The sequence below is a fragment of the Anabrus simplex genome, chromosome 8 (assembly GCF_040414725.1).
Source record: "Anabrus simplex isolate iqAnaSimp1 chromosome 8, ASM4041472v1, whole genome shotgun sequence".
NCBI classification, from domain to species: domain Eukaryota; kingdom Metazoa; phylum Arthropoda; class Insecta; order Orthoptera; family Tettigoniidae; genus Anabrus; species Anabrus simplex.
Genome location: NC_090272.1, coordinates 200,503,392 through 200,523,725, shown reverse-complemented (window position 1 = coordinate 200,523,725; position 20,334 = coordinate 200,503,392). Strand labels below are relative to the sequence as shown.

The 20,334-nt window shown below is 38.9% G+C and overlaps 1 protein-coding gene across 6 annotated transcripts in view; it reads right to left on the bottom strand.

Annotated features, from left to right (window-relative positions):
* The window catches only part of SERCA (ATPase sarcoplasmic/endoplasmic reticulum Ca2+ transporting SERCA), a 136,190-nt gene that overhangs the window by 106,365 nt on the left and 9,491 nt on the right, over nt 1-20,334 (bottom strand). For 4 of the 6 annotated variants that reach the window (XR_010860874.2, XM_067152630.2, XM_067152631.2 and 1 more), the window contains exon 2: nt 15,599-15,813. Coding sequence is in view for 5 of the 6 variants with exons in the window: in XM_067152630.2 (XP_067008731.1) it covers nt 15,599-15,716 (118 nt within the window). In the remaining variant the exon portion in view is untranslated. Of the gene's footprint in view, nt 1-15,598; nt 15,814-16,497; nt 16,674-17,243; nt 17,363-20,334 lie in introns of those variants that run through there. The other 2 variants (XM_067152628.2, XM_067152629.2) reach the window with 2 other exon arrangements.

Sequence of the window (20,334 nt, the reverse complement as noted above, 5' to 3'; positions counted from 1 at the left end):
GTATACACAAAGTGCACGCCAGGAATAAAATCTAGCTGCAAGAATAGAGGGAGATAGACTCTCGAGACAGCCTTTTCCACTTGAGATCTATGTAATTCCAGTGGCCCCGAAAGTACTGAAAATAACTTATGCTTTTAAAGCTTGCCAAACTAAGCTAAGCCTGTCGAGCCTGCCAGTCTCATTCTAGAGATGACAGAAGTGACGTAATGAAGTCGGAGACGATAAAGGAATTTAAAATAACAAGCAACTACATTACCACTAAATGGACGTAAAACCTTGATCTAAGGACCTTTGGAGGATTATAATAAATTTCCTTTGGCATGTGTGCACAATCTTCGAAGATTTTAAGATCAAACGAGAGATAGTTTTCTATTTTTGAAACCAACGATCAAAAATTACAGACTGCCACACCAAAATTAGTGTATTTTTATCCCTTGTTTAACAATGTGTTTTTACAGGTATGTTGTAGTGTAACATTTATATTTAACCTGTATGTTAGAGCTTTTAACTTCCACTTATGATATGGCTGTCAACAGTCTAGTTATCTCTGGCAATCGTAAAGTAAATATATTAATGCGGGCTACGACCGTAACATTTCTCTCACACGAACATTTCAATGCTCGCCTTCTTGCTAAATGTTTTGCAGTTTTCATCACATACAAAATAAACACAAAACACTTACAGAAAAATATGTGAAATTGAACAATTAAGAAATGAAAATAACACGCACAAACTAACCAATGCCGTCAACTATTAGACCCCTTGATCAATTACCTACTGACTGGATGCCTCGAATGGAGCAGGATTGAAACACGCGTGGCCAGCGCAAGGATTCCACCCCTGTAAATGTCAGTGTGGAAGATCACTGTCCCTATATTTCTGATCAAATGGATCCTGAATCGTCCAATTCCGTTCAACAGTCGACATTTCCGTACCAAAGAAATCAGAGACAGGATAGGGAATCGAATCCGCTATTAAACTACTACTCCAGAGCGGCTGCATGTTTAAGAAAGGAATAACAGCAAGTTTCACTAGGTCTAATCACTACTCGTAATTTGAGAACAGAAGAAAGACGAAAGAACAGTGAAGTGACATTTTCATCGGCGAATGCAGGACTTCCGACAATAATCGATGACACATGCAATTTGAACCATCTTTAAAATGGTCCTCTGTTGGCTATATACTTATCTTTCAGTTAACTTCTTCCAATTAAAAATGGAGTAACACAGGAAAGGTCTCCTTATTTTGGACCGGAGCGACTGGACTAACTGCTCGTTGACGTTTCCTACTATCTTAAGTGAATCACCTCTAGGCGGAAACCTTGAGATAAACCACGTGTCAACCCACATCCCATCTTAACTACTCGCGAGTAAAGTTGAAACAACAATCTCCCAACTAAATTACAGCAAGGAACATAAAAAATCTATAGCTACATGCTCACAAGATGCAACGATAAACTTCGTTTGTGCACTTCATTCACTGGAAACTGAAAGAACTACGATGAACTCAGCTTCAATTACAATCTAAATACGAAAATATTCTGACTGGTTACTTTCTACAAACATCAGCTGTCAGTCTCCAGAATACAAGCATGCCTATGCGTCAAGTCAAGAATGCATCCTTGTATGCCTACAAATTTAGTTGATTAAATGCCGTTTATTTTACACCTAGGCTCACTGTGTAATCAAATGCGTTACTTTAAATTTTACGACACTGCTGATATCGAGATAATGATCACGGAGCCTCCCGCTAACGTGAAATACGAACCAGTGGGGGCATGGTTTCAAAGGTCCCACACGCACAGATGCGAGCCGCGGTCGCATTCTTGGAGAAACTAGTAATAATGTCACTCAGTTGAGTGCACGTGTGAGCTGTGTCTTGTCTAGTCTTACATTCAATTCCTATTTTTAAACAAGGTGCCTGACCTTTACATGTCGGTCCTATAGCTGGTACGACAAAACTAGCCGTATAACCTTTGATTTCGTGCCTCAACACCGCTGACAGGTGTAATACTTTAAAGTGATTCATGGAGTTTCTAATGTCACTGTCTTACATATGCAGTAGTAGTATGTCCAGCTCCATGTCTAAATGGTTAGCAAGCTAGCCTTTGGTCCAAGGGGTCCTGGGTTCGATTCCCGGCCGTGTTCGGAATATTATCCTTAACTGGTTAATTCGTCCAGCGAAGGGCTAGGTATTTGTGATGTTTTCAACATTGGAAATCACCTCACAGGCATGCGGGCCGCCTATACGCCATCTACTCGAAAAAAAGACCTGCACCAGGCATCTATGGAGGTCATACACCATTATAGGGCCTATAACGTATTCACATATGCGATTAATTCAGATTACTTTCAGTAAAGTTACTACGTGTTAACCATAAATTCTCACTACCGCCGTCAAATTTGGAAAACAATTCCGACGTTTTAAGAACACTAATTTGGCATACTGTAATGTATTATGTACACACGATTTAAGGCCAAAATGACACACTCACTCGCCCGATGAAAGGATCAGAAGAAATATGATTACAGATGGCAATGGTGTTGAAAACGGCAATTGTTGCTTTAAGGAGAAAACAAGCTAATCGTCCCTTTCAACAGTAACTTAAGAAGTATGGCGTAATGGGAAAAGGAAAAGGTAATGAAAGGCATATGAGACTTCCTACATCTCGCTAACCTAATACTATTGGGTTTGGAAGAAAATGGCTTATTAGGATAGGTCAAACAGGAAAGATAAAAGGAGACAGCCACGAGTAAGAGAAGGATATGTCTGACTCACGACAGGTCTCTATGGTCGTAATACACGGCTCACAAGGTGTGATAAGGTCTGATAAACATAGGTTGAACAGTAAAGCAGCAAAATATGACGTGTAGCAAGTAAAATGGGAAAGATATTAAAGTTCCTGCTGAAACTATCGCAATATGACACGAATCCTAATTCGAAAAATGTGACCCACTTCTTTCGGTGTGACCAGCAGTTTCCCCCTCACTTTCCAACCGACGTAACACAGTAATGTGCGAGAGCGAAGTTGGCAGCTTCCATCGCGCGGGAGCCAATTGGGGACTCCACAATTCACAAGGGAAAACAGATTCTGCTGATTCAAGCTATGCAACGCCTGGCAAGGCATCACCGGATACACAAGGATTTTGCTAATATGCACGAGTCCACAGTTCATATCTGGTACAGTAATTAAAACTGACAGATGACAGTAAATGCTGGAAATACAAGAACGGTTTCACAGTTTAACCTCGGTAATATGAGCTAATTGGGGCTGTGCTACAATACCAAAAGTAGACAGGGGTTTATTATAGATCCAACAATTAGCTTTGAACTAGGTGATCAACCTTCTGATGTGGATAATGAAAATAAGATAATTTATAATCCCACTATTCCAAACGCTTTTTATTACCCTTTCTTTCGCCGACATTTTCATTATTTGAAGTTCAGACGTCTTCCACTATCCCTTGTAACTGAAGTTAAGAGGGGATGATTATTTCGTATTTCTCCTTAAAACAACAATCACCACGCCAGTCACTGCTATGCCTTCCAGCGTTTTGTGCCCAAGTTCATGTGAGTGAGCTAATTGCTTCCATAAGTGCTCATTCACAACTAATACTGTGGCGTCTTCCAAGACTACCGGCCTGAGTAGTGGTAGACTTACCGGCACGCGAAAGGTCTCCTGTGGAACGAAATTCCAACACCCTGACGTATCTAAAAATCGTAAAAGTAGATCGTGGGTCGTAAAACCAAAGAAATTACTATCTTCTACGGTTCCTATATTACAATATTACATACCCACAATCATCTAGATATCCTTCTGATTTGCTCATCCTTTTATGACCAAGTTCATTATATAGATCCTCAGGTTTAAATAAACCGCCGGTTTCTTCGTCACTTTATTATGAGTGCCCTCTAGGCATTGTTACCACTTGTAGGTACCAGCAACCAATGTTGTTATGCGAACTCACTACAAAAAACGTTGCGGTACCATGAGTTAAGTCCTCTCATTTTAAAGGCAATCCTGGTAAATATTCGAACCAGGTGCTTGAAGTTGTCAACTCTAATTTGATATTCCTTTACTGACATTCAATCGCCTCTGCCTTCTTCTGTACAAAAGCTAAAATATTATTCGAAATGATTTTCAGGCTATAATCACCCAGTTCGAAAATATCACAGTGTAAGTTTTGTGACAGTCATCAGCTCCTTCTGTGAGTTATGGCCTTTGGATCTCAAGTTCGTGAGTTCAAACCCGACAGACGTAGTCGGATTTTTAAAGGCAGAGGAAAGTCCATCCGGCACTCCATGTCGTACATTGTCGGCACGTAAAAGATCATTGGTGAGGCACATGGGGTTTATCCGACAAAATCCATACATATCTTGAACAAGACGTAAAGATCATAATGTATGAAGACGAAAGTAAACTTGTGCCTAGAACTAAAATGCTCTGAAAAATGTATCATATAACAAGCATGCATTCCCTGAATAATAACAGTTCATTTCTTCTTACATTACTGCCAGCAATAAATCACAAAAAATTGCGAGAGGCAAACATAGCACTGCCCCATAGCCTTATCAAATTAGTACTCCAGTAAGAACACGAGTACACGGCAATTCACGCTATTTTCCCCGATAGGTCACGCAAGAGGTTTTAATAAAAAGAACATTAATGCCTGAACATGACGGAAGTACCTTATACAATCTCGATGGAGTAATAGCATACGAGGAAAATCCACAACACGAAGCTCTCTACACGCTATAAATCTGTGATAACCACATCGCTAAACACATACGACTAGCATACATTTGAAAAATGAAGTATTGAATGTCTTCATGCAGGAACAGATTTCTGGAAGCAAGAGGGAGGGTGGTGGAGCATGACAGCTGAGTGCTATCGTCGTCTGCTTCTTATCATGCGGTCGCGGTTCGAATACCAAACAATACAAGTGACATTTGTGGTTTGGATTCCACGAAAAACTACGATGTCTCGTGGTACAAGTTTATTTCGTTTTAGATTTATAGTAGACTAATGATTCGGAATAGTGAAAATATTATCTTAGAGTACTGTCGCACTATGGAAATGCTAAAAATATATATGTAACACAATCATGGTCTCATTTCATTTACAAGCCCAATAAAGTTACTACCGGTATATCAGGTCATACAATGGCATTTTTAATGAGTACTAATTCAAATTCTAACTGGAGTAACATCCAGATCTAAACTCGAGGATACTATATTGTTGCTGGTTTGTACAGCTCAGAACAGCTGCAGTCAAGACCAGGATTCGAATATCTGGCCACTGAATGCTACTGCTTACCAATTCAAGGTGGCTCAACTTGGCTGCCAAGCTGGATGCAGTGACGGCCCCAAGACATACCGGTAATAAAAAGGAGTTATTTCCGCATTAAAAACAATGGCCATGCTATCAGAACAATGTCATTCATCATCAAAATCTGGACCCATCATACTGACTGTCTTTCAGACAGCTTCTAACAAACAGTATGATTGTAATCAGGTAGTTTGTTCGATGTGAGGTTTAGAACACTACTACAGTACATGACATGTATATGGAAGACAAAATACTTGCCATACTTATGGCTGAAATTACCACAAAAATAAAAGGAATTCAGATGAAACACACAAAATCAAACAACCTAAAATAGATGAAATTAAACACACTGATATAAAAAATTAAAATATATTATAGGCCTAATAATACTGCAGAGCAGGGAGGAAGTTAACAGAGGAGCAAGTATGTTTATCGTTCTTGTCTAAACATGTAGGCCCACTAAAACTTCTACAATTCCATCAGATTTTGATGATGAATTTACAATTTACTACTTGCTCTGGTGTATGTGCAAGATATGACAGATAATTTGCACAACTGGAGTGTGTAAATGCAATCACGTGAGTCTATGAATTGATATCGGTGCATTTGTATTTGAAACGCAGTAAATACTATCCAAATATTTTGTGGAGTAAATAAGAGATGCAAAATCAGATGATACACACATTCAACACAATTGTACAGATTGAGGTCTACAATCTCTATATATAGTTAGCAAAGATTCTTAGATCAGGTCAGACCATTCTCAGAGTTGCCTAGGTGCAATGAGAGAGCACGGGAAGAGCAAGGAGAATAGAGTATACAGCAAATAACTGAAGCCATTAAACAACATAAGAGGATGATTCTTATCATCTAGAATTTATTTTGCATGATCTTGACATCTCCTAAACATAACAGCCCTGGAAATGCTGAAATAAGAACAAACTCAAGATGTCTCTACATACAGGATATCAGAAGCAAGAAGATGGCAGGTAACAAACGAACTGACATCTCTAAAAACATGAAATGGAAACTTAATTATGGAAACATAATTCCCGAAGAATGTTCATGAGTTTGAATACTGACCCAATACAGCTTTTATACTTAAATATTTCTCATCGTAGACCCACTGATCTGCAAAGGCAAGTAACTGTATGACAATACAACATATCAGTTCACAGCCCTAACTTAAAATACAATATTCATACAGGAAAGAAGTATTTTCTAACATCTAACTACATACCCTTACTAAAGGAATACAAGGTTTACATGGTTGATACTTTTCTCTTTTAAACAAAACGAATGGCTTAGTTATGAAACACAGGATTATGGCATGTAACCAACGTCCCATTAGATTATGGATCAAGAAGAAACTGCTGCCTCAATTACCTCAGTCAAGGTGAAACACACACACACACACACACACATCAGAAAAAAGGAAGGGATAGTTTTTGAAATTATGTTATCAAATAGGGTTTTCCAATGCCAACAGTTTAAAATAGTCAGACTGGTTTTGGGTTGACAGATGACAGAAGTTAAAATGTACAGGGAAACAAATGAATCTATAGTGATCAATAATATCTAATTTCCTCAGCAAAAAAGAGTTTCAGCATCTAGGTGTTTGAACCCACTATCTCTCGAATTAAAGTTTACAGGTATGTGATCCAAACCACATAGCCAACTTGCTTGGCAGGAAGTTTCTCACATAAAACAAGAGTAACACCCATGGTATCCCCTGCCTGTTGTAAGAGACAACTAAAATGAGAGCCCCTGGGGCTCTGAATTTGAGATGAGACACTGTTGCATTTAAAAGACATAAGAAAATGTTTATAAAGGTGGTAAGGTGAAGATGTATGTATAATCTAAAACTGTGGTGTTGTAAAGAATTTTAGCTGAGTGGGATAAAGGTATTGTAATTTGAATAAGATACTGAAACTGGAAATACACAACTCAATGTACACCAATAAGCAATTGAATTATTAGAGATACTTGGCTAATAGTGTATAGAAACCCTTTTCATTCTCACGATGGAATGTGGCAAGTCTTGGACTCCATAAGACAGGAGATGCAGTTGAGAAACTTACTGCTCTATGACCACTCGCTGCACAGCCTCTGACAATGCACAAAGATAAATCGGGCTCAGAGCAAGCACAAATGTCTCGACAGAAATCCAGATGTGCTCAATAGGACTGAGATTGAGTGACCTTGGAGGTCAGGGAAACATCCTCACGTTCATCGAACCAATCAGTTACAATACGGGAGTGAAGGGCCAGTGTACAGGGGCCCCAGGGGCTCTGAACTTTAGAGCAGGGGTTGGCAACCATGGGTCCTTAGCTGAGTCCTGGCATTGCTTCCACTTACTTGTGCCAGGCTCCTAACTTTCATCTATGTTATCCGACCTTCCTTGATCAACTCTTCTTCTTTTCTAACCCCGATGGTATTAGGTTTGTGAATCCTAGGGAGTCTTTCATTTTCCCACCGTCCGTGGGCCTTGTCTTTCTCTGGCCGATACCTTTATTTTTGGAAGTGTTGGACCCCTTCCATTTTTTCTCTTTGATTAGGGTTATATAGAGGATGGTTGCCCAGTTGTACTTCCTCTTAAAACAATAATCACCACCACCTTTCAGTAGGTTCAGACCCCCTGCAGTGCACTGGAGGCATACAAATGGGTTGACATGATCTGACATCAGGTCCCTGTAACGTTTATTGGTGAGCGACGTTGGCAGATAGGCCTATATCACAAGTGCTGTAACATCCCTCAAGAACAGTCTCCATCTGAGGATACTGCCATGACCGGCTTGAACGGTACCCTATTGGCAAGAGGAATCCACTGCCTCATGTGATGCGGCTATACTCTTTATAAATGGGGCTGGCAGAAGTCTTCTGGGTGTGATTGTGGAACTACCTCACAGACCATCCACCACGTAATTGCCGAATGTCCACAGAGAGCATTTCAAGGTCCTTTGGAGGACATACACAATGCAACTGCGGAGGCCTTGAAATGGATCAATGGACTTGATTTGGAACTATAGGCTTCTGCTTGTATATATTGTGTATATATTGTATACTTATTTATATAATCTATCTGTGCACATCATACGATAAATAAATAACCTGAACCCTGCTACCACCATACACCAACTGATACCACAACTCATCTGTCCAGGCAAACTTTTTTCCATGCTTTGAAAGCCCATGAGGGGTGTTCCTTTTTTGCATGTCTGTCTTTGTGCCTTGGTCGTGCGGTGAACAGAGGTACATTATTGAGATTTTGGCTTCTGTGCCCATTTGTGGATGGTTCTGAGTGGTATGGCTGCTCACACTTCATTGTTGTCCAGCACTGAATTCAAGAGTGATCTGCTGCAGTGTGGCCCTTTCAACAACCTCTCACCACCCAACGACAAACCCCTGCTGTCAACACATTGTACACCATAGCAGCTGAATCTAGTGGTGATGCTTTTATCCAAATCCACATACCCACTGCATATTCTTCACACATTGGCCCATGGAAGGCCAGTGCCGCATGACTGGATATGGAAAGGCACATATGTCAGGCACCCACTGTGCATGAACAAACGTGCTGAGCTCTTGGGTCTTATACAATCTGTACTCAGCGGTTACTCACACGGCAAGTACATCTGACTACACCACAGTCACATGCCATGCCGTACTGTTACATTCGCCAGGCTGACCACAGTGCCATTTCTTCAAATCGACAGCTATCTCTAATTATTGCTAACTTCATTTATTAGGTATCTGCATTGGCGCTATCTAATTAAAATCGAGAGGCTTCCACTTTTCAATGCATGTATTATTTGTGTTATCAAAAGAGAGACTTAATTACAATAACACATTTTGTCTTGTAGTTTTGAGATATCTTCAGCTTAGAAGATAACACATACAATGACAAAAGAAGACATATTAATTCAAACAAAATGGATATATTAGAAAGTTTTAAAAACATTATATGCCACAGTTGTTTTCTTCTTCATCGTTGTTGTTGTGAAAAATACATGACTTTATAATATTGTTCTATCTCACTGGTAAATTATTGAAATTATGTAAAACTCCAGTAAAAGGTGAAACATAGCAGGGGGGGGGGGGGGGGGCACTCCTCTTGATTGTAAAACGTAGTGCAATACGTATTCAATAATTTACCAGTGAGATAGGACAATATTATAAAGACACAGTGTTTTTCATGAAGAAGAAAACACCTGTGATATATAACGTTTTAAAAACTTTTAACATATCCATTATCTATATTGGAATTAATGTAGCTTTTGTCATTTTGTGCGTTATTATCTTCTAAGTTGAAGATGTCTCAAAACTACGAGACGAAACCTGTCCCTGTAATTCAGTGTTCTCTTTTGATAAAACAAATAATTACAATAATGAAAAGTGGAAGTCTCTCTATTTTAATTAGCTATTTCTAATTCAATTGCTCAACAGTGTATCTGTTCAGTCAATTCTAAAACAGTAAATAAAAAATAACTTTTGAGAAAATTTAATTTTCTGTTTTAACAAATTGCCTACCATCATGCTAATTTCTGGAGATTTTCAGTCAAAAGAAGACTCAATTAAATTTTGGTCTGACATCCGGAAAAATATGACAGATTATAATTTTACACATCTCAGTAACTGAATTCAGAAAAAGACACACTGAAAACCACACTATAAATTATTGGTACAAGGTTGAGTGGTCGTTTGGAGGAAAGTTTAAAATGTAATTCTTAGAGAGATTTATTGAAGAAATAAGTCACCCGACCTCCAATGAGGGTGACCATTCACATCTCTATTAATATTAATCCTGTCAAAAATTTGTCGGTAAACCATACAAAATATCATTTCATTTTTTCTACATATTACATAATCTTTCATAAAATCAATTATAATGGAAATATTTATGACTTTAGATCCTTAGTTATGCTTCTTAAGTTTTATATGATTTTTAGTAAAATAAAAGAGTTTTCTAAAAATTCTCTAGCATATATGCGAATTTTTTATAAACACTGTGTGAAAATCACAGAGATGCAAGTAGACTGTCTCTCCTAAATGTCAGACTGAGTAGTAACACAGTGAAAATTTTATATTTTAACACTTATTTTATTGTTATTTAGCTGATCAGAACTGCTATTAAGTTATATTTATTCTGGATAACTGAATTTGCCCAGAAAGTTTATGGAGACCAGCATTGACATCCCTCTCAGAGAACAAATGATGCAGTTTTGAATTCTTGGGAGAGTACTGATACCTACGATCTCTCCAGCTGAACCAGTTTATTTATACCCATCTCACCAACAAAACTGATTAAAGGTAGGTTATACAGGTAGCATCACAGAAAACTACATGAGAAGACAGTTCTTAGTTCATTATGGATATGCTATTGAACTGCACTGATCTAATATTTTAAGCCACAATATGAAGAACTGCAAAGAGAAGAAGTGGCATCTACTCTTGTAATAATCCCACAAAAATAAAACTGTACCCACACATCTGGGGTAACACAGTAATTGAACTGGTATGTCAGTCTGCTACCACAGTAGAGTCAGGTATGAAAGGAACTTTGTCTCCCGTGTTTCTAGTCCTGAACACAAGGTGAAAAAATAGCTCCATCTGAGATTTTCACTGAATGGAAATAGCCATGAATTCTTGAAAACTTTATGAGACTACTCCCTAATTATTCTTGGAAACTAGTAAATGCATCAATTATCACTAATACAGTTAACAGATGAAGAAACTGAAAGTAGCCTTCTATAGTGACAATTCCTCAGGAAAGAGAAAATTACATATCAAAAACTAATAAAATATGCAACATTGCTACTTATAAGTTATTTTTCATTACTTGGTATCCACCACCTTAATTAGAATCAACTGTCAAGTTTATAACTGGAAGGCTTTTATAACTATACCCATAAATACTAATTAACCCCCAAAATTAACATAGTTACATTGTATTAACATAGCCTACATAACTTTAACTTTCATGGGCATAAATTATAAGAAGTAAAATTTAAAGCATACGAGGACTGAATGAAGAGTCAAACCAAACCCCGTGGCACAACAGCTACAAAGGGCCTTGGCTACCAAGCGACCGCTGTTCAGCCCTAAGGCCTGCAGATTATGAGGTGTTATGTGGTTGGCAAGTAGAATCCTCTCTTGGAAAGAAAAAGTGAAGAAATAGCCAAGCCATTACGGTGTTAATAACGATGATAACACCTTTAGATTATTATTATTATTAAGAAGACAGTAGGCTGGTTTGATCATCCACAGCTCTGCCAACAGCTGTCATAGACAGCCTAGGTGTCACTGAAGAGACATACTTGGGAAATGAGAAGTGAGGTGGTTTCCCGTTGCTTTCCTCGCCGGGCCAGAAGTTGCTGTTACATATCAGCCTGCCAAGCCCACTGAAATGCATGCACCAACCAAACCTACAAGCGATATTTTCACACCATTCATAACAGGGACTGGCTGTATAAGGAATGGTATACTAGCATCGCTCATACCTCGGTCACTTTCATACTGTCAAAGCCAAGGATGAGACAGACAGGTGAATGAAAATAACAAATTTATTCTAGCTCATACCAGAAGACTTAGTGCATTGTAAACATTACATCTCACCAGTGAAGGCAAGATAAAAAAACAAGAAGCTTCTAGATTTTCTGGAATAATGGCATTACAAGGTCAAGGAAAGTGAAGAGAAAGACACTAAGAAATTGACAGCTTAAAGTACGGGCATTCAGCTTTTCAGTCTGTCAAAGATAGTGTTCTAAGTATTACATTTTGTGTTTCGACAAACTGAAAAGCTTTGAGGTTCTATTAATAGTGGAAAAAAAAAAAAAAAAAGGCTTCCTTCTTAACAAACTTCTGGTAATGGTGTCATTTTGTTTAATAGGCTAGTAACTGATGCTGCACAAACTTCAACACTGCATAATACAACATAATTCCTTAAGTGATATTTTGGAATTGTGACGTGTATCAACTTACTGCATGTAAAATAGAACAAGCAATACTTATAATAGCAAGTAACCGAGAATAATAAATGATACCATCAGAGGGAAAGAAACTTGTCAATAAAATTAAGAGTATAAAGGAACATTTATGGGTTACTTTTATGTGAAGGTTGTCTGATGAGATCTAAAATACAACATTCTGTTAAGTCACAGTAGGTTCATTTAGTTTGTCTATTAACAGGTCTGCTCCATTCTGATTTTTTTTTTTTTGCTAGTGGTTTAACATCACACTAACACATCAAGGGTTTTCAGCTCTGCAAGAACGGTAAAGGGTTAGGATTGGGAAGGTAGCGACCATGGCCTTAATTAAGGTACAGTTCCAGCATTTGTCTGATGTGAAAATGGGAAACCACAGAAAACCATATTCACGGCACCCAAAGGTGGGATTCGAACCCACCATCTCTCGAATTCAAGCTCACAGCTACAGGATCCTAATCGCAAAACCAACATGATCGGTCATTTTGAACCTACAGCTATCAGCTAATTTGTTCGTCCACATTGAAGAGTGGATGTGTATTCTCCCAGTATAGTAAAAGTGAGGTTGAATCAAGGTGCAGCAAAACAAATGCAGTGAGCTTACAGTCGCGACCAACAGTATTCTGTGAGAAAGAAGTCAGTTCCCAGATAAAACTATCTTTATCTTTACATTGTGCTGTGAGAGTAAAAGCTGAGTGGACTCAGGATATCTTATATAAGTTAGGGTTACATCACATTCCTATCTACGAAATGTCACTGCGAAATTTGTCACAAATGGAGCATAATAATTGCTTTTACTTGAATAAAGTGAAAAATCTGTGGTAAATTAAGAAATACCGTCGTTATTAGAGAAATATGAATACATGCTTAAGGCCTGTATACAGGACTCCTCTATGTCGTATTTTGCTGCTGGTGCCGTCTTTTGTAATTTCTTGAAGTCCCGGGCTAGCACAGACAAATGGGAATGCTATGTCTGTGGACTCTTATTAACTTTGTCCATATGACTAGAGCGGCCAGTTGAAACAGCAAAATGGAGGTCAATAGCATTCACGATAAGAAAAATAGCATGATCCCTGGACCAATAAATCACTAATCCACAGAATTCTTATGTACATTGGCCATAGCTTTTTGTCGCTTATTAAATCTTGCATATCGCGATACAACTCAGGAAATAATGTCATTGACACCTGAAGCAATAAAACGAAAGCAAAGAACTTCAGTGAACACAGACATCACACACGAAATTGTTGAAAGTGTAAGACAAACAAAAGAGATACGTGTGTTACTGTGAGCGTAGCACCAAAAGTACTTGTAAAGTAGGTATACATAATATTCACCAAAAATAAAATATTTCTTAATTTACCGCAGATTTTAGACTTCAACTGTGTAAGAGCAATTATTATGTTCCGTTTGTGACAAATTTTACAGTGACTTTTCGTAGGTAGGAATGCGCGAAGTAACCATAAGTTAGAAATAACAGACATGCAAGTAGCAAAAATGATTGTTGGTACGAACAGGTGGGAACAATGGCTGAAGGGTACATGGAATGAGGAGACAAGGGCTAAGTTAGGAATGAACTCGACAGATGAAGCAGTACACATAAACGGACTTTGGTGAGGTGAATGGACGGGGATAGGTTACCTAGGAGAATAATGGACTTGGGTCAAAGAGGGTATGAAAAATTGAGGAAGACCAAGACCACGATGGTTAGACTCGGTTTCTAATGATTTAAAGATGTACAGAACTAAATGAGGCCACAGAGCTAGTTACAAGTAAGATGACTGTGGAAGTGTTTAGTAAATTCAAAGAGGTTCGCAGACTGAACCCTGAAAGGCATAAAAGTTTATAATGAAGATGTGTATACATAAAAGTGATAGAATAGACAAATTATTGCCTCAGCTCCTTTGTCGAAAACAGTCTAGCACTTAGAATCATGTTTGTAACACTCATTATCTTTATTAAAATGTCATGGGAGTGCAGGATTTTTGACAGGCATGATAGCCAAGTGGCAATGATACTAGCCACTCACCAAGAAGACCACAGTTCAAATTCCACGCAATGCAATGTGAGATATTTTTAATGAAAAGACACGTCCCTATGTTTTGGACTAAAATCATGTCATCAACAGTCCCACAGAACTACAAACCCGCTAACTTAGCATAGGTGAAAAAAAGTATAGCCGTGGCTAAGAAAGCCTTCCAAAGCAAAAAAATCCACTAAGCAGAAAGTACGTAAACATAGAAACAAGGAAGGCATTTCTGAAGAGCTTAGCGCGTGGAGTGTACTTACATATGGACACGAGGGAAATGCGAAAGACAGATTGCCCGTAACAGAGATGTGGATGCGGAGAAGAATGACTTGTACAAATCGAACACAAAAGAAAAGTAATACCCAGCTTCTCCAAGAAATAGGCAGGAAAAAAGCCTCATAAAAGAGATTGATAGAAGTAAGACAAACCGAGCGAGTTGGCCATGAAGTTAGAATCACGTAGCTGTGAGCTTGCATTCTGGAGAGGGTTAATTTGAATCCCACCATCAGTAGCCGTGAAGATGGTTTCCGTGATTTCTCATTTTCACACCAGGCAAATGCTGGGACTGTACCTTAATGATGGCCAGGGCCACTATTTTCCCGATCCTAGCCCTTTCCTTTCCTTGAGTCATCAAAAACATTTGATGTGTTAGTGCGACATTTAACCACTAGCAAAAAAGAAATTTGTAGGACAAAGTCACATTTTCAGACAGGATGACTTTCTATGTAACATCTTTGAAGGAAAAGTTGTTGGAAAGAGGGGAAGATGATAACCAAGAGAGTCCCACTTCAAATTTCTGGCCACCAGAATGATCTGCAGCTCTTATACAGAACTAATGCAAACTGCTCAGGACAGAACTAGGTAGCCGCAGTGACAAGACTCAAGAGCATGAAGGAAGGAATGAATGTTATTTCTTGATGGATGCAGTATTTCTGAATCTGTCTTTTGGCATACGAGAGGGCAAACTGAAGCTCCTATTGATGTCTCGTCTCATTTATGGCTGCGACAGAAAGAAGATGCTGAAGTATGGGTGGTGCTAAGTAATGGCACTCAGAGCAAAACTAGTGTTTAAAGGCTGGTGGTACGTGAAGTTATTACCGTTAAACAAAATAACACCATCCTCATAAATCATAGCCTATTCATTATACCACCATATAGACTAGGCTATATTCATTGGAATTATTTTCTATTTACTTTAAAAACTTATCCTCATAAAAATATGCTACAGATACATATAGTCAATATCTTGCGACTTACCATTAGGGCCATATTTCTCCTGGTTTCTCTTAACTTGGTCAAGCGTAAGACCTCGTTCTGGATCAACACCAAAGTAGTTTAAAACTTCATCCACCGATTTCGTGTGGGCGTCCTCCATGGTGTGTTACGTATGGCCAACTTCAGTCGTCTTTAGTATCAATGGCACCTTATGCTCAAAATCAAACTCCCACCCCCTAACGAAGAAACGGAAAGTACTGAAACAAAAAAATCACAACATAAGAATGAATGGCCAATCAACATTACTATTACCAAACACTGAAAATTATTAATCAACTAAAAGTACCATGTTAACTAGATGCTAATATAGAATTATACAAAATATGACTTTATTAATACACAACAGTTTATAGTCCGGGGTAAGTTTATGGACCACAATAAATATTTGACTATCCTACCTCTGAGTTGTAAAATTATAGTTTTGTAAAACTTAAACCTCTTTAATTTAATTCTAAATAATATAGAAACAAATCACCAAAGGACACGAAAATATTTAGAGGAGGAAATTTAAGAACAGAACCATGTGACATAAGGAATGCAAGAAAGGTAGTAGCATCGTTCAAAGTCTACAAAATATTACGATATACACTTAAAATTTAATTTTAAAAATTTGCAAGTATACTAATTGATCACACCAATTAATTTACTTACAGTACCACGAACATGCCTACGTACCCATGTTCCACACAATAGCAATGTAAGCAAGCCTTCATGTATTGAGAACTCGCAACATACACACCTTACGAAGTAATACCGACCAACACTCCTCATATACGATACTGAGTTTTACTGATGCTAGTAAGTTACAGAAATAAATAAATGTACCTGCAACATTCAACGCACCGTAGTCTTATACCGGAAATGATATAGTGAAAACTTACCCTGCAAGCTTCTTGGCATGGGACACGCCGCAACTAACTTTTAAAACTCTATTAACACGTCAGCCCTTACAAAGGCTAATTGAATAAACTTCACTGTTATTGAAAACTATATAAAATATCATAAATCAAACACAACAAAACTTTCGAAACTACTAGCCAATGCGCGTGTCATTTTCCACGGACCACACAACTCCCTTCCCGTATGGAGTTAACTTCTTCTGCTTACTGCTCTTGCTGCTTTGCGCATTGTACTACGTTACGCAAGTTGACATCTGTTGTAATGATAATGTTTCCAAACGTTGTTCGGATCTGCTTCCTATATTCTCCCTCGATTAAATTTTTACTTCTAGAGTGAGTTAGTAGACCAAATACTTACATCAGCTCGCATTACGGTACATAGTCACAAACACGCCAACATCTTCTCATGTGTAGTAACGTGATTGGTTACCGGCAGTCATGTGCTTCATTGGGATCGTATTTTTAGAGCGCGAAGTATAAATAGGTCTTTGTGCGAACTTATCGCAAAGAAAATACACTTCCAGTACCGGTATAAAAAACATTCGCTTCTCGTTATAATATTTAATAAATAATTATGTTATTCACGGTTTGATATGTTGTTCTCTCTAAGAATTAGTCGTGAAATTTTTGCACTGATATGTGAAGGTTCATAAATATGTGTTATGAGATATCTTCCGACTAAAGGACAATCAAGTGCCTGCAATATTGTATTACTAAGCTTACTTTACCTCTGACATGCTCTCTTCCCGTCTGGTCCAATTAAAGTCTAAGGTTAGTCCTAAGATGACTTTCTGGACGATCTCATCATTGCCCCGGGCAAAAGGTGTGTTGCCAAATCGGATCGTGGAGCGGATACTTTTAGCACATAGGACAGACTTTCTTAATTATTTTGGCAAGTCTTGCTGGGACGCAATGATCTAACAGACAAGGTTGGGGAAGGAGGGGAGGGAGAGAAGAGCTCTAACTGGTCACCTCCCATGAAGCACCTCGGATGAGCGACAAATTTGCGAGGCCCAGCCAAATACCTTTTGGAGACGGTTTTTTTATATCATGATTCATTATCACTTGAACGATTCTAAATAAAGTAGGCCTACGTGTCTTATTAGTTCACCTGGTAGAACATTTGGATTCAGAATATAAATAACGGTATTATAGCATGGTTCATCCTATTAACTTATACGTTATTTTAATCATAAACATATCCCATTCTAGTTACTTAACTGCTCGCATAATTTTACTGTACATAAGTAGTAAAATTAATATGAGCAGAGAATATAGTACACAGATATCTTAATATCATGTATCGTTAACCTCCTGTGGGTGAAGGTGTAGAATACATCCACAGATCCCCTGACTGGCGTAAGAGGCGACTAAAAGAGGAGCCAGAGGCTCTTAGCTTGGGGTCGTGGAATGGCAATCACGATTCACCTAGCTGAGTCTGACATTGCTTCCACTTACTTGTGCCAAGCTCCTCACTTCCATCTATCCTATCCGACCTTCCTTGGTTAACTCTTGTTTCATTTCCGATCCCGAGGCTATTAGGTTCCGACTTTCATTTTCACGCCCTTCGTGGCCCTTGTCTTTGTTTAGCCGATACCTTTGTTTTTCGAAGTGTCGGATTCCTTACTTGTGCCAGGCTTTCGTCTACCCTATCCTACTTTCCGTTGTCAACTCTATTTCTTTTCCGACCCCGACGCTATTAGGTTCCAAGGGCTAGGGAAGTCTTTCATTTTCCCGCCCTTCGTAGCCCTTGTCTTTCTTTGGCCGATATCTTCATTTTTCGAAGTGTCGGAGCGCTTCCATTTTTTCCTCTGATTAGTGTTAATAGAGGATGGTTGCCCAGTTGCACTTCCTCTTAAAATACTCATCACCACCACCTCCACTCTTAAAACAATAATCACCTCCAACACCACTCACGTGTCATTGATTAATAGTGTGTTAAATGTCCCGTCAGGATGCCGAAATTTCGCATGGAAAATGAGTGCTTTAATATGCCAGTACATCTATTGTCACCAGTCCTACTTAACTTCTTAAATTCCAACCAACTGCGTCGAGATTCGATCCTGCAATATTTATCAGCTGCACTACGCAGCCGGTCAAAGTCTGTACTTATATTTGGGCAACAGTAATATTAATATAGGGTGCCAAGCGATAATGCAACTAAATCTTATAGGAAGAACCATAATAATAATGTTATTAATGTTACGTCCCATTATCTGCTTTAACTGTTTTCGGAGACGTTGAGGTGCCGGAATTGTGCCCCTTAGGACTTCTTTTACATGCCAGTAATCTACCAACACGAAACTCACGTACTCGAGCACCTTCAATTGCCACCGGACTGAGCCAGGATCGAGCCTGCCATATTGGGCTCAGAAGGCCAGCGCTCTCCCGTCTGATCTACCCAGTCCGGCAAAGATAAACAACATTCAAGTCGTAAGAACAATTAATAAAATGAAAAGTCATTTTCCTGTAGTTCGAAATCTGTTTAAAACTAGAGGTCCCGGAGCTGTGATCACTTTTTTTTTTGTTAGTTGCTTTACGTCGCACCGACACAGATAGGTCTTTTGGCGACGATGGGACAGGAAAGGGCTAGGAGTGGGAAGGAAGCGGACGTGGCCTTAATTAAGGTACAGCCCCAGCATTTGCCTGGTGTGAAAATGGGAAACCACGGAAAACCATTTTCAGGGCTGCCGACAGTGGGGTTCGAACCTACAATCTCCCGAATACTGGATACTGGCCGCACTTAAGCGACTGCAGCTATCGAGCTCGGTAGCTGTGATCACGACACCAATAGTCATAAATTGCATGCCCTCTTGCTTTGCTTCCATCTATTACAACGAAAATAATAAGCAGGATATATTTTTCGATGCTGAATCGAAGAGATCATAGATCAGACAAATTTTCATCATTTTAGCACGTATGCCATTCCCAGTCTGGATTCATCCTCTCCTTTCTTAGCTTATACAAGCCACAGAAGAAGGAAAAAAATACTAAAGAATGGAATTCAGATATAAGTAAGAAATAGAAAACAGTAGTAGTAGGAATTGTGACCAATTATATCAGACTAATAAGTTGTTCCCTGAATATTGTAGCAAATAAAGAATCTCTAAATGAAAAGTTTACAAAGCGGTGGCAGACAAGTGCTACTTATCTTTCTTATCTCCAACACACTATTTTGTGTATCATGATTATGCAACCTCGTCTTGACTGTGCTTTCTAACATACATTTGTAAATGGCCATGAAACCTATGCTACTGAAGAGAAGCAGTGTAACTGGATTTCATATCCTTGAATTATCCTAAAAAAATCTTACTGAACCTATCATGGGTTATTTTATTCCAACCTCAGGAGCTTGTAACTTCAAATATTGATTTCGATATTTACTTGACTGTTGATGGGGTGCGAATATGAAGGACGAATCACTGTTTTGTCGAGGGAACAAACGATATACGAGGTCGGTAGAAATCCTTTCAATGAATCCCCCTTGTGGGTGGGGGTGGTAGAATAACTCCTACGGTATTCCCTGCCTGTCGTAAGTGGCAACTAAAAGTGGCCCCAGGAGCTCTGAACTTTGGAGCGTGGGTTGGCGACCACGGGGCCCCAAGCTGAGTCCTGGCATTGCTTCCACTTACTTGTGCCAGGCTCATAACTTTCATCTATCCTATCCGACCTCTCTTGGTCAATTCTTGTTCTTTTCCGACCCCGACGCTATTAGGTTTGCGAGGGCTAGGGAGTCTTTCATTTTCACGCCCTTCGTGGCCCTTGTCTTTCTTTGGCCGATATCTGCATTTTTCGAAGTGTTGGATCCCTTCCATTTTT